The sequence below is a fragment of the Apteryx rowi genome, unplaced genomic scaffold, assembly GCF_003343035.1.
Source record: "Apteryx rowi isolate R43461 unplaced genomic scaffold, aptRow1 scaffold_550, whole genome shotgun sequence".
Taxonomy (NCBI): Eukaryota; Metazoa; Chordata; class Aves; order Apterygiformes; family Apterygidae; genus Apteryx; species Apteryx rowi.
This window is the reverse complement of record NW_020450817.1, coordinates 36,311-51,524: the sequence shown is the minus strand read 5'-3', so window position 1 is coordinate 51,524 and position 15,214 is coordinate 36,311. Positions and strand designations below refer to the sequence as shown.

Below are 15,214 nucleotides of genomic sequence, written 5' to 3'. Positions count from 1 at the left end.
GACTATGGGACAAATCCCACACTGAATTATTTGTTGTTTCATGCAGAAAGTTTTCATGAAATTTCTTTATTTCATACTTGCCTTTCCAGCTGGTATAGAGTTGCAGAGCAGCCTAACAAACTGATTGTGAGATTTCAGAGAAACACTGATTCATTTCTCTTTTAACTGGTAAACAATATATGTTTAACACATGACAGAGTGATGATTTTCATTATGTAGTCAGACAAGTCATTTAAAGTGTTTTACAACCTTTTCACCTATTTTAGTCAGTATGAAATTTAATAAGACTCTGAATGTCCATCATAGGCTTCATCCAACTTCTAAGTCAATGGAATGACAGCCAGACAATAATTCAGAGGACTCTCAATAAATCCATGCAAGCATTTACTTTCACATTAATATGCCTTGAAGAAAGTTGAATACAAATAACTGTATTCTACTGAATGTATTAGATAATATGCAAATATTAACAACAACTTTCCACCACAAATTAGCAATGGTTTTAATAAAATTATTATTTCTATTTCTCAAGACAAACAATACTATGTTAAGTATCTTTGAAAAAATAAAAGTACTTGGACTTATGATTTTTTGTTTCTGTTTATTAAGAAAAAGATTTACATAGAAAAGGGGAAGGTAAGTAAATGAAGTAGAATTCATTAGCTCATGTAAAAGCTGTACAACTCAATCTAATGACAGAAGTTGCAGAAAACCTAAATAATATAAAAAGTCACTTCCAAAACGAGACTTTGCCAGAGTGAGAACCATACACAAAAACGAAGAACATGTTTGTGCAATCAGGAATCACAAGGGTATGAAAAAGACACAGCCATTAAACCTCAAGAAACCTCATGCCAAAGGATACTCCTCTATCAATATTATGCCTTTAGGGGAAATGAGATTATAAATGCAATTCTTTAAGACATCTTGGTATTTGATATATCCTGCAATTTATCATTTACATTTTGATTTTTCACCTTTTCAGAGCTGGAAAGACTTCAAAATTTTGCTTAAGAGGACACTCCAGTGAGATGGGTATTTTGGTTTTCACAAATTCCCAAGCTATTCTTAAATCTTCTTGTTTTGTCTCGTCTTCCAATGACAACTGTTAGATTAGTTTTCCAAGGACTAAGTGAAGGAAAATAAGATAATGAGGAATACTGAGTTCAAAGCAGTTGCCTGAATCCAGTATTCTTACATCAGAGTCTGGGAAAGCTTTTGCTGAAGTTTACAGAAGCTATAGAGATTTGCTGGAGCAACTTCAGGGCAGCTTCCCGTGAACGTGTGCAAATTTACCAACACTCCACCAACAGCATGGTTAGGAGTAGCATCACAAACTGAAATGTTCTCATAAACTTTGTGTGGATTAAAAAAAAATATCTATGTAGGGAAAATAATGAGAACAGACACTTTAACGGCAACAGAAGACGATGATTTATTTTTACTGACTTCCAACTGGTGTTAGATCATTTGAGAGACATCCAGTATATTCATAAGACCACCACAGATATGACTACATATGCATATTCTGTCTATCTCACTACCACACCCTCTCTCCATAAAGGCACTAACTATAAATAAAATGAAAACAAACAAACACAGAAAATTAGGTTAATGCCAGGAAAAAAAAAAACAGATTGCTTTTATGGCCTACTATGTTTATGTTTGTATACATTCATGCTTTAAATGTACGATTTAAAATTAATTTAAAAAGTCACCTTCATTTTGGCAATACAACTGATAAAGTGAAACATGCAGAAAACAGTTAAACAGAACTCAGTGCATCATTTCGTCAGAATGAAGCAGTTCTTTATCCTTTTATATGTTGGGAATACATTCATATTACAAGGCAAAAAAACAGAAACAGCTGGCTTCTGTATAATGTATCTGCTTTTCCACATCTTCTCCAACATCTTTGGATAGTAAAATCTACTCTTGAACACAGGTTAAATTGTATGGTTATATTTTAACAGTCTTCATAGTGCAGCAAGGCAAAACACAGCTGCCTGTATTTACTGTTCTATTTCCAGGCTGTCCATTTTTAAGTCAGGTGGTTTAAAGCTAATCACTTCTTCGTAAGTAAGTTCTGCAGAGAGGGGGTAAGGAAGAGAGAAGAATTATGTGATATTCTCCTTAAAAAAAATTACTCTAGACCAAACAATTAAATGGATACATGTGACTTGCAGTTTGTATTTCCAGCCTTACTATATAGAGTCTAGATCCAAAAATAGATTGAACTCACTAGGAATCTGTTATCTTCAGATAATGAATTGGGCTCACAGATACTATTATTCTACCGCATGTCTGTCCTCTACAGCTAATTACTAAAACACACAGGCCCTGAAATGGAAACATAGATTATGCTGTCAGATGACCTGCCAAAATGACGTAATAAAAGACAAAATGTAATGTAAAATGGAACCTTTAAAAGCTCCCAGACAGGTTTTAAAATGTACACTTTTAACTGCAGAGAACATTCTTTATCATCTCAGTCAATTGCCTTCAGCATAAATCACCTGGAATTCTGTACTAATGCCTTGGGTTCTGGAGTCAGTTTTTTTTTTTTTGATTTTATTATAACTTACTTAAGGTCTTCAGACAAAATATTCTTTTGCCTCACACTTAGTCCTATTTTCACCAAGAAAGACTTAAATAGAAACATGGGTTCTCTGCTATTTTACATTGCTTTAGGAATAGCTCTTTATCTTTCTGTGCTGACACGTCATATTTTGTGCCTTGTGAAGTAATGGAAAAATATATCAGTGGCTACCTCCTATGTATTTTCTCAAGTTAGGTAACAGATTTTTAAGCACCAAATCCAGCTCACACATAAGTTAAGTGGCTAAAAACACATTACCTCAGGACCTGTTTTTCAAATACTAACTGTTAAATCATATCAAACTCATGCCTATGAGCTAGTTTATTTAAAAGATCTGTGGTCAGAGACAGCTAATACATATACAAGTGGACCTGGCACTCCTCTGGAAATTGCATAAAAATCTTAGGGCTAAATCTTGCTTATGCTTTGATTGTGTTACACTGCAGCATCGTATAAGGTGACCAATGTGCCAGCTTAACCTAATGAGTGGACAACTTCTCTGAAAGAAATGCCGGGTGCAGAACCCCTAAGGTTGAAGGACTGGTTAGGTGAGTCAGTGACCAGTCTGAAAAAACATATAAAAACATGCCAGAAAAAAATCTAGGTTAGCTTGGGCCGCAAATTTCTGCAGTATCTAACGGAGGCCAAGGAAACTCTTATGACAAGATGTCCAAATGACATTTCACTTTGGGTGCTCAGTCCCTCTCAGGATCAATCACCACTGATTTTTAATTTGAACAGAAAGAGAGGGGAAATATGCCATTGAGAAACCGGGTCAGTATTTCATTAACAATACATTCTATGCACCCGGTGACTTTTGATGTCATTTTATTTAAATGTGGCACATACCGCACTTGAAAATAAGTTGTCAGCTGACTTAATAAAATGACAAATTTCTGCGTGCAAAAAGTGTGCACAATTCTTTTTTATTTATTCTTGCCTCTGCCATGAAATGCTCTCACTCTGGGGAGAGAAACAAGCCTGAAGTGTATATAGATTGAGAGAACAGTTTCTCTGCACTTTGTCCTGAGCCATTTTTACTCTTGAAGTCTTGATTTTATTTGTTTGATCCCTCTTAATTTCATGAGACAATAATGTGACTATATTTTCTTCAACTGTGCCAAGCATAATGGATTTAAAAAGCTTTGTGGAAATCAAAACAGAGCATTCTCAGAGGACTGAAAAAATCTGAGCTATCTGCTTGTGTCTTTCTTGTTCCTTTTCTAGCCATGTTTTCTCTCAAAACTAACCTAACCTACAAATCTGCATCTGGTTAATTTTGCTGTTTTCAAACAACCCAACAGCTTGTTCTTGTAAAGATAATGGGGTTACTATTGGCATTAATGCTATAGGAGTTTTTTTTATAAAATTTGTATTTACAAAAAGTATTGTAACATTATATAAAGAAAATCAGTTGTTTCATTCAGCCAACTGATCAAATTTGATTTTATGATGTTCTAAATGTTGTAACAATCATCTCAGTTGCACATGGATAGAATTTGGACACTGAAAAGTAAATTGTTATAAATAAAGCCATAAACTTTTTCATATGCACTGGCCTCAGAGGTATGTTACTGACACTAGTGAGGTTTTATTTCTAATGTTGTCTGGTGGAAGGGAAAAAAAGAACAGGTTATTATATCATTGCGGTGACAGGTTAGGTTCTCTTACATGATAACTAAGTGAGAGCAAGGAGTCACAGTTACAGTTACTTGATATGATGTCAATTATTCATTGATACTCAAGACTGAGTAATTTTTGCTGTTAATTTGCTTGTTTAAAGAAAACAAGAAGCAAAAATTAACTTCCAAAAATCTATGCTTTTAATCCCCTTTCCATGTTTATAAGCATTACATTATTAAAACATGCTCATAAAAATAGTAATAAAATTCATGATATTGTTATAATTCCTGCCTCAGTTTTACCAGGACAGTAGTTTCTGTTAGGAAAGATTAATAAATATTTTATTTGTTAGGATAATGCTTTGCTAAGCTATATGGAGTCATGAATACCAAAATACAAAAAAGATAGATTAAAGATAGCTTAATACACACACTTGCAAAAAGCTTAAGAAAAATACACATTTTTCAGGAAAACAAGGCAAGAAATGAGAGATTATCTTCTCAGTCAGCCTACAGTATTCAACTGATTAAAAGTAAATAATTCAATACTTACAGCTTCTGATTTTTCTAAGTACATGTAATAAAGAACATTAAAAATATTAGTATGTTTAGTCCAATACTGACTGTGGTTTAGCTTGCTATGAAGACATTCCTACACTGCTAATCAGTCATCTATATTGTTCAGTTGCCCTGATTCCTAACATACTTCTGGCTTGTGTCACTAGCATAGCCCCCAAAAATCTTTGTACATCTTTCGTAAGTTAGTGTGGTAGGTAACCCAGGGGTGGTCACCTTATTTTGAAGGCTGCAAAGACTTAAGAGTACAGACACAGACCGTTCTGTGCAAATGGTGCCCCAAGTAGTTTTAGGAATATTTAATTTACCATGCCTCAAAATATTCACATCAACATTACTGCTCTTTTAAAAGTTGTCTTTTGACACCCTTCTAGGCAAAAGTATCAAAAAGATTGCGTCATTGTTTTTTTCCAAAAAAAAGGTTGAGGATTTTTTTTTTCTGAACAGTTCTAAATCCTCATTTATTCTAACCCTTATTTTCAGTCAGTTTAGATTCAGCAAGGAATTTTTTTTTTCCTGACCTGCTAAAGAATCACTACACAAAGAAACCTATAAAAAACACCATTATATAAGACTGCCTCTTCTCTTATTCAACACACAGAAAGCAAATACACGTTTGCTTCAATGCAGCATCTGAAATAGTGATTTACCTAATAGAAAATGCTTTAAGTACCTAGAAGTTTCTGCTTCTCTTCACTAAGTCAAATAACTGAAGTCACCAGAGCCTTAGACTTAGTATTTTCTCCATTTTCAGAGCACAGAAGCTTTCTTAGAGGATTTTTAATGCTATATGAACTATGCAGAAATGTGAAGGAAGTTTATTTCCCAAGATAAAAATATTGCCAGGAAGAAGAGCTGCATCTCCTGTGCCAGCACAGTTTTGAGATCTTTGTTTCACAGGTCTTTTTTTCCTGCATAAAGAAGGAATTTCATCTGTAGTTCCAGCAAAGACTGTGACATACAAAAATATACTGCTGCGGAATATATTCTCTTTCCTAGAGAAGTCACTTCTACTTCCCCATTTCAGTTAAGAAAGTGTTAAGCTAAGATTGTTCCCAAAATAATTTTAACAGTGTTTCATCACAAACAGAAACCAGTTTCATGAATCGGAAATTGTTAAACTTTCCTGTTAAAGGCTCAGTCAACTGAAGGAAATAAGAAAATAAGTCATCTACAGTAGCAAACTGAACATTGCTCATGATAAACATGTGAAGTGTTGTATGCTGCCAGATTTTTCAGAGGGCACATGGAAGGAATAACTGATACCAGTCAATTCTCATTTTCTGTACAGACTCAATAGGATTCTAAAAAACCCTTTTCAGGATGCTAGGAGGTTGCTTTATTGTCAGAGAGATCCATGACCCATTTCCTACCTTTTTGTAAGGTGAATTTGCTGTAGTCAGTCTGCTAGTCTTCCCCCCCACAATCCCCAGGATAAGGATGGCACAAATGTAGGCAGTCAGTGGAAGGGCATGAGGAAGCTACGGAAGGTCAGTAATTTCCATCATAAACCTACCCATCATGCTAGTATATTAATATCAAAACTCTGTGGAATAACAGTTACAAAATATACTACTAGAAACAGAAGAGCATTTACTATATTGAATATAATGTTTCATCTTAAGCCAAGGAGAGGGCTTTAGTAATTAATAGGAACAATGAATTTTTTAGAACATTATTGTTTTAATTTGAAATATCTAGTAAGAATGTTTTAGCATAATATGCCCTATTAGACAATAACAAAGCTGGACTGTACTTCAGAATACTTAAAAACTTAACGTTTAGCCATATTGTTATTTCCGTGATACTGTAGTGCAATACAAACATGATGCAAGCATGGCATGAACCAGTAAAAAAAAGGCTGTTGCAGTATTTCGCAAGGATGGGATGTAGAGTGTAACCCCAAAGTAAAATCCTCATCAACTCTCATCTCAAAAAGAGTCGGTAGGATGGTTTAGCTATTAATCCCAATTACTTGGCTGAATAAAGAATTATTAGCAAAATGCACATTTATATGGACAATTTTCATGTCTGGACTTAAAAATTACCGTCTTCTGGCAGAAAGATTTGGGAGGGCGAAGTGCAGGAGCTGAGGCATCCTCTAGTGATCAGTGACAGACAAATACTCTTTAATGGCAGAGGGGAATTAGGGAAGAATCCCTAAGACCTGTATGTGCTAAAAAATATTCTAAGTATATTGTGGAATACCTAGCAAGTGGCTTTTAGATTAGTGTGTACTGGACAAGTTAAAGATGAAATGAACATGTTTTAAGAATTTTATTACAGAAAGAGCTGTTGCCATGAGACAAGATTTCTGATTTCTCATTTATCTTATTCTTGTGAGACTCAGAGATTGGAAATATGATAACTGCTCTAGGTTTATTTGATGTTTGTAACAAGTATTACATTTATATTTGTATGTATAGTGCAAATAATCAGCGCTTCCTATAAAATTTTCAGGTGACCATTTAAAGAAACAAACCTCACTAAAGAGCAAATATTCAACTGATTGCTATCATCTTTATCAACAAAATATTATAAAAACAAAGATCAAATCAGCTTAGAATCCTGTAGTTTATCATTAGCTTTACTAGCAACTCACATGTGAAAATCACTTGAACACAACCCAAATATTTCTCCCACCAAACGATGCCCTTGCTTTCCGATAGAAAGCCATCCTTAACCTAGAGAAGAGTTGCTGCTCTGTATTATTTGCATAAACATAAAAATGATTTAGAAAACCACACAAGAAATTACAGTCTGTATGACTCAACTGCCAGCATGAATATGCTTTCATCAGACTTGTATTCCTCCACAAAATGCTCTGGGTCAGGGTTGGAGCTGGTACAAGTGCCTGTAATATCATAGTAGTGCAAAGTGCTTTAAATCTGCTGGAGATTAATTAAAGAAATTTCTTCCTGCAAAGGTGCAAGCAGGTTGAGGCAGCTCCATCACATCTCTGGTTCACCTCTTCCTCTTCCCTCATTACTTAAAGTGAAAAAGATGATACTGTGCCAGTAGCTGAAGTGAAATAGAAAATGCCTCCAGTCTCAGTGGGGTGGAGCACATTCTCTATGGGTATATGGAAATGAGTGCTCCTCTCTGATGCCCGAAGCTGCTCAGTTCTGAGTGAATGAAGTGTACTTCACCTCCTTAAGGCCACCAATTCCAATGGACAGATATTAAAACTGTGAGAGCCTAATTATCTATCAGAAAAAAGAAGTAGCCAACCTTTCTGTCAAAGGCTGCTTCTTGGGGTACCAAATTACCCAGTTAAAACTTTGTCATGTCTAGTCTTTCTAAACTATCACATGTTGGCTGATGTTTATGGGCCATAGGAGAGATCCATACAAGATACCAGGCAAAGTCAGCAGGCGTGGGCTTCTGAAGCAGTTGTTACAGTCTAATATGACTGTTCAAAACACATTTAGGCCAAGGGCTGTGTATTTTTTTCTAAACTATCTGCAGGGTGTACAAAAATATCCATGGAGGCACATATCCAGCTGAAAGAGGAAGAAAACTTCTTTTCAGTTCTCCCCTTAAGCTACCATACCATTCAGTCTTCTGCTTCTCAAAGAGAATATGCTTAAGAAATATAAAATAACCCCTATCTAATTGTCTCCTACAATTTCCTTATTAATATGTGTGCACTGGAAATCATAATAACCACCATATATCATTTAAATGGCCTACCTTATTTGGAGTCTGATTTTTTTAACTTAATGAAGTAACTACATTTTACAACTGCAGTGTGCACACAGGAAAAGTACTGAAGTGGAAATTCACCTTTACAGAGAAGGCTGACATGAAGTACATGCATCTCTCTACTCCCGCAAAAACCGCTTAAGCTTTCATTATGCACAGTACACTGGTGTTCAATCTGCACTATGGTAGCTTTCACCTATGGGTGAATATTTCTAGGCAATAAACGTGTAATTCTTGTTTTTGCATTTACTCATAGCAAACTATATGGGAGCACATTGCTGGTTCTGAAGAAAAGTAGGCCAGAATCCCAAATAGTGTCACTTGCTCTAGGTCCATTACTTCTGCTGAGGATCTGACCTAGAAAATTAGAAGTAATATAAAATGTGTGGTTGTGTAATCACTAGCAGCAGCTTTTAGTTAAGTCTGAACCTGCTATAGGAAATGTAGTTAGAAGATGATAGAGGAAGAAAAACAATGGGGGAAGAGAGTGAAATCCACAGAGGAAAGACAACCCTTTCCACTTGTCCAGTCACAAACACATGGACTTATCTTGTTTCCTTGAGGTTTCAGAGCTCAAATTATTCTGGTTAGAAACAGAGCAAAATTGTTACTTAAGTCTTGTTCTGCTGAATGTATTAAGTACTGTATGCAATCATCTCTTACCTTTCCATTCTTCTATGGTTCGTTCTTTATTCTCTATTGACTCGTCATATAGCTCAGCCTCAGGCTCATCATCTGGATCGTGATACTGTACAAAGTATGGATGTGCAAGTGCTTCTGAGGCAGTAATTCTTTTATCACTGTCTAATATAAGCATCTTCTCAAGAAGATCTACAGCTGAGGGAAAAAGAGAACCTCGGATCAAAACCAGAAGAGACTACCTAGAAGTAACACTGTTTGCACACAAATCTATTCTTACTCACCTTAAAATCAGCAAACATTATTGGAAAAACCACAAAATATTAGTTTAGGTAATATAATAAACAAATTTTGAAGATTTATAAGCTGAGTAGAATTTTCTGTGCTTGTGTCATACACAATGGTTCATTTTGGTCTATTTGATACCTGACTCACCTCTTTAGACATCAAAGGCCCTGATTCTGAAAAGTTTTCTGAGTACTTGAAAAGTTAAATATCCTGTTTTGTGCATTGTGTGCTTAACTTTGGTGCTGACTGGTGGAAATTTAAGTAACTTAACTTGTGAATGTGAGATTACACTTTCAATTGGCAGCACCTAAGAAATCATCAGATGAAAATTCCAAAGCAACTTTAAAGGAACTTTACTAGCGTAAAGTAAATTCAAATATGTTCACTTTAAGGTTGTCAGTTCTGGAATATTAGGAATAAGAGACATCTGTAGGGCTGGAATTGGTTTAATATGAAAAGTTTATCATAAATATTTTAAATATTATACAAAAATTATTTTTAGCGCTTTCATACAAGCATTGCCATCAATTTGCCTTTACGATATTAATAGGTAGCATATACTTATGAAACGCATGCAAATAAATTCCATTTTTGATAAGAAAGCATTCATAACTACTTGTATTTGTAAAAATAAGATTGTCTTCTAATACACAGGGAAAATTCATAACATTTTGAACTTAAAATACTTCCCTGTACATGACATTTTAACATACAGTCAGTGGAGTTGACCAGGCACTGTAGTAACATGACTCAAGTGACTCAAATGTCTTCTTTGCCATGTCACAAGAGATGGCTCATTGGAACATCTCTTTTGCACAGGCAGACCCAATTGATTAGACATAAGAACAATTGTGCAGGATCAGACCAAAGATCTGTCTAGCTCAGTATTGTGTATCCAACAATGGCTAATAAATTAATAGGAAATAATATTCAAAAAGGTCAATCAAACAGCTGTACTTCCTAGTATATTCTTCTGCATTCCAGCAATTGAGAACTCCTGGCCATCCTGAGCCAGAAGTGATGTCTTCACGCTAGATCTAGTGATATTTTTATTTATTCCTGCCATATATAGCTGTCTTTCACTTTCTAAAACACCCATTGCCTTTTCACCCACAGACAGTTTCCTTTAGGAGCTTCCTGTAATCTCCACCAGAAACAAAAGACATAGGCTTCATGAAGGGAAAACAGTCTCAGAATGAAAGGTTAAAGAATTCTCTTTTCACAGGTCTGATGGTTATTATGGGATCATATAGCAAAGTAGGACTTGAGTTTATGTGGTAGTGAAAGATTTAAACTATATCAGTCTGACTTTCTTACCTAATGGATTGGCACCACGAAACACTGCTTTCAAGTCCTGTTGAGGCATATGTGGAAGAGATTCGATGTATTTTCTTGCCTGGGAATAAATCAATACATACCACACACCCAAAGGTTAAATTTTGCCCAACAGCAACAATATCACGTCTAAAAAAATAAAAGTAATAATTGTTACATTTCTTATACATAGGAAATGTTCTTTACATAAAATCAGTTTGTGACTTTAACAATCACCCATATATATGCTTACTAGACAGGAGGGTTCTAAACAGGTATATTTTGCTGTTATGTGTTAGTACTTACGTTTTCACCTATACAAATTGGTTCATTGCTATATATCGCCAGGGAACACATGCATCCAACTTTCAACCAGAAACTGGAACCTAAATCATTACCCTCAGCAAACTAGTATAATCCGATCTGCTTCCTTCCCTTCCAACTTTGCTCTGTCGAGTAGTAGTTTCACTGACCAAAGAACGAATCCTGATACCCCCAGGGTGCAGATCTTCAAAGTTTAAAACAATTTATAGCTTGCCATAGCTGTGAAAGGCTCATCCAAACACAGCTAGAAAAGACCTACCCTTACATCTGATTCACAGATGTCAGCATGATGCCTGACATTATATGACACATATATATATGACATTATATGAGCCATGAATTTCTGGGATGAGTTGGATAGATAAGAGAAATGCTTAACTGAAGAAGTTGAATGCTGATTCTAAAGGCTGTAGACAGAACAGGTAGTTCTGAAAATGAAACAGTTAAAGAAGAGGAAACCCCAAATTAGTAAAAGAAACAGCTAGTCTCTGAACAAACCTTAATCCTTTTAAAACATACATCTGTGTTACAGGAACAGTCTCCCTGCACACTTGGCAACCCCATTAGTTTTTTATAGGAAGCTAACTAACCATCCTTGGCCTACTGAAGACAGCAAAGAGAATGAAGTTCATACTGAGTAACTCCATGCCTTTAAGTCAGATAGGAGATCGAGAACTGTGGACCTATGTTAAGGATTGATCAACTCAGCGCATTACGAAGCTACTATAAAATACTCTGACATATCTGTGAAATCCTATAGCCACACAAAGGAAACAGATCCTGTACCCTACCCAGTTCATTCTGCCATTTTCTTAATTTCTGCAGCTATAGTGAACTGATATAAAGGTACTTTAAATCACTGCGAAACAGTCTCCTTTCAAACTGTGTTCTAATTTAACAAAGCAAGTCTATTTATTTTTTCTGCTTTTTATTAGATCTAAGCAAATTCTAGCATAACTCTAGACCATTAGTGATGCATTTCAGAATCTTAATAAGGTTCCAGTCCTAATGGAAGGAAGACTTCAAGCTTTATGTCCCCAATCTGTTAAAACTATATTAGCATTTTTCCCTTTTTATTATGGGTGCTGATAGTTAGGCTTTCTAAAGGATGATTTTCTTAGCAGCTGTAGCTAGTCATGCAGAGCATGATGTTTAAAGAACAGGCAAACCCAGGATTCACTCCACCTATTTTATGCCCCTAAAAATTCATAAAGGTAACAAACACCAGCTGGAAAAATCAGGGCATGCAGCTCTTATCAGAATTAAGTTTTCTAGGGCATTAGTTTATATATATGTATAAACAGCAGAGCAAGAGAGACCTGTCACACATTCCTGCATGGAAACTGTGGACTAGGAAGAAGCAAAAAGTAGATTTATCTTATGACAAACATCTATGGATTTGATATTTGTTTCTGTACTGACACATCAATTAACATCACTAATCCAGCCATGACTGAATAAGATATGGTCAAGATTAACTCCAGCCTTGTCCAGAAGTCCTTTGAAAATAACGCAGGCCTGTCAAAGTGTCTATCAACTTGTCCCCTGTGCCCATATTCACCACAGAAACTCACTCAACAGAGTCTAGAGTTTTAAATTATTCTGAAAGTAATGAAATGCAACTGCAGTTTAAACCCATATTAAAGACTGGCAAACCAGCTCGGTAACCTCTGCTGAAACATCCCATGAAGCTGATCTTTTAATTTCCAGTTCTTTAATCCCCCACTTATAACTGAAAATAGGGTTGACTTCTCAGAAAATCTCCGATCTTGCTGTTAGAGAAATAGATAAAAAATTGTCCAGGATGACAAGCAACATTAAGAATTATCTAAACAATAAGGACAAACTATAAGGTAAAGAAGAACTAGAAAGAAGGCAAGGAATGGACGCTCCTGTGCAAGAGGCAAGTACCTCAATCTTCTTTGACACTGCTGCTTTTATTAGGTAGCAGCAGCCTGGAGGTCACCTAGCAGAACTTCCATTCATTAACTTGGCTCTTGTGTTCTCCCTAGGCTCTAGAGGTATAATTAGCCCCCATATAACAGTGTCAGAATTCCCATATCTCACCAAGGTCTGCTCTGAAATGGAAGAAATGAAAGAGAAAACAAATACCACCTCCAGCAAATATTTAAGACGTTTAAGATGTCTCATAATCAAAAAGCTTACAAACTGACTATTGGTGGTCAAGTCGCACATCTGTGTACGCTACTCTGAATGCATTACTGCAGAAGTCACAGGCTCTTGAAGACACACAAAGGCTATATAGGACCTATGCTTAGAACAGCACAATACTAGACCTGCTTGTTGGTCCTATCCCCCAGTACAAAGACTGTTCCTCTTCCTGCCCCAATCCTTCTCAGATGCTCAGTAGCCACAAACTCTAGAGCTGTGCACTGGCCTATGATGATTATTTTTCATTAAGCTTGGACCTTCAAGAAATACAGTACTGGTCTGGCTCTCCTACTGTTCTTTCTTACATTCATTTTCAAGTTCAAAGAAAACTCATCAATATATACATATGAGCTGAAAAGTAGACATTAGTGTTATAAATCTAGCAATCTAGCATCCAAAGTACCAGATTGACCTCATTTACCTTTTCTAACTAAGCTCATATTCTGCACTAAGCCTTGAGTAGAAGGATGAAAGAAGCGTTGTAACTAAGTTGTTATTTTATCTACTCTTTATTCCATCTTACCAGGCCACTGAGCATCTGAAAAATACTTTACAGGCCTCACATTTCCTGACCACCTAACTTTCTAGATGGTATAAGCAAAAGCAGCTCTGCCTTGCTCTTTGGATAGCCTCAGGATAAGGAAGGGCAAAATATTTGAGATGCAAGTTTAAGAAAAGAAAGACGTAAACAGCAACAGCTTCAGCTGTTCATATCACTGTGCTGTTATTTATCTGAATTTGTATACTGTGCCTATCACCTGACTTCATTAACCAACATCATATCTCATTCCTTACAGCCCAGCTGGACAGCCATGGTTATTGCTTAAAGCGAAACTTTTAAGTATAGCTTTAGCAGAGAAATGAAGTGGAAATTTTTCATTTACTAGATTATTGCCTTCAAAAAAGCTATATGGAGAGTTACAAATCACATTGCTAACAATGCAGATATTAGCATGAAAGCAGACCTCACACAAGCATTCACAGAGATGAACAAATATCAATTTCAAATCAGCCATCCAAATAAGAGTACTCATACAGAACAAACAGTATTTGATTTTGATATATCTGGTTACATCCCTCACAAGGATGGAAAGTGCAAAAATGAAAGAGATATCAAGTTTAATAGCAACAATATAATGCTCTGAGCTAAACATCTGTTCGAATTTTTATTTTTTTATTTTAAGGATAGCAGGAAAATAAAAGATCATCAGGACCAATTGCAAAGCTCCTGTCAAAAACTGAATACATAAGAACAAGTATCAAAAATAATACAGCTGATAGTCAAGGCATTTGGATACCTTTAAAATGAGTATTTTTTGAATAGTGCCAATCCAGCCGCAGAAAAAAAGAGGGGATTTTAAAGTATTTGCTCATTTCTGAATCAGAATATCCAAGTAATACAACCAATGACTTACAATGCCAATTAGAGAAAGGAACAATGAAAAATCAGTTAAGTGAATGAAACTGTGAACTCACATGTTCTGATGATATCTTCTTCAGAAGTTCAGAACTGGGAGTACCCACAACTTCCATTATTCTCTTTAGCTGATCAATATCTACATTATTTCAGGAAAATAAATGGGAGTGTAATAAAAAATAAACAGCAGACAATCCTTCTGGGTTTAAACAATCCATGATAGGGTTAAAATGTTTAAGCTAGTGTGCAACACAACTACATCATTGTGCATGGAACCATATCAGTTCATACCTGCTGAAGCCTGGTCCTAGAGCATCAGATTCTCTACTACAGTATATGCATCTCTATTGGGTGTGCCTATCTGTGGAAAAAAGTGCATATAAAATATTGCTGCCCTTTCCTAGCTCCCAACTCAACATATTCATAAGCTTAGTTTTAATTGCATGCTTATGTTGCAGCGATTTGAATGATTTCTGAAGAACAGTCTTATATATTACAGCAATTTGGGCTAGATTATTGACCTGAGGTCTGTTAAGTGGAAAATTCTCATTTGGTAGA

The 15,214-nt window shown here is 35.7% G+C and overlaps 1 protein-coding gene across 4 annotated transcripts in view; it reads right to left on the bottom strand.

Annotated features, from left to right (window-relative positions):
- Positions 1-584: 584 nt before the first annotated feature.
- The window catches only part of MAPK11 (mitogen-activated protein kinase 11), a 35,722-nt gene continuing 21,092 nt past the window's right edge, over positions 585-15,214 (bottom strand). For 2 of the 4 annotated variants that reach the window (XM_026081503.1, XM_026081505.1), the window contains exons 9-12: positions 14,716-14,795; positions 10,747-10,825; positions 9,166-9,339; positions 585-2,086 (exon numbers count right to left, since the gene is read on the bottom strand). In XM_026081503.1, the coding sequence (XP_025937288.1) occupies positions 2,013-2,086; positions 9,166-9,339; positions 10,747-10,825; positions 14,716-14,795 (407 nt within the window). In that variant the 3' untranslated portion in view covers positions 585-2,012. Of the gene's footprint in view, positions 2,087-6,529; positions 8,860-9,165; positions 9,340-10,746; positions 10,826-14,715; positions 14,796-15,214 lie in introns of those variants that run through there. The other 2 variants (XM_026081502.1, XM_026081504.1) reach the window with 1 other exon arrangement.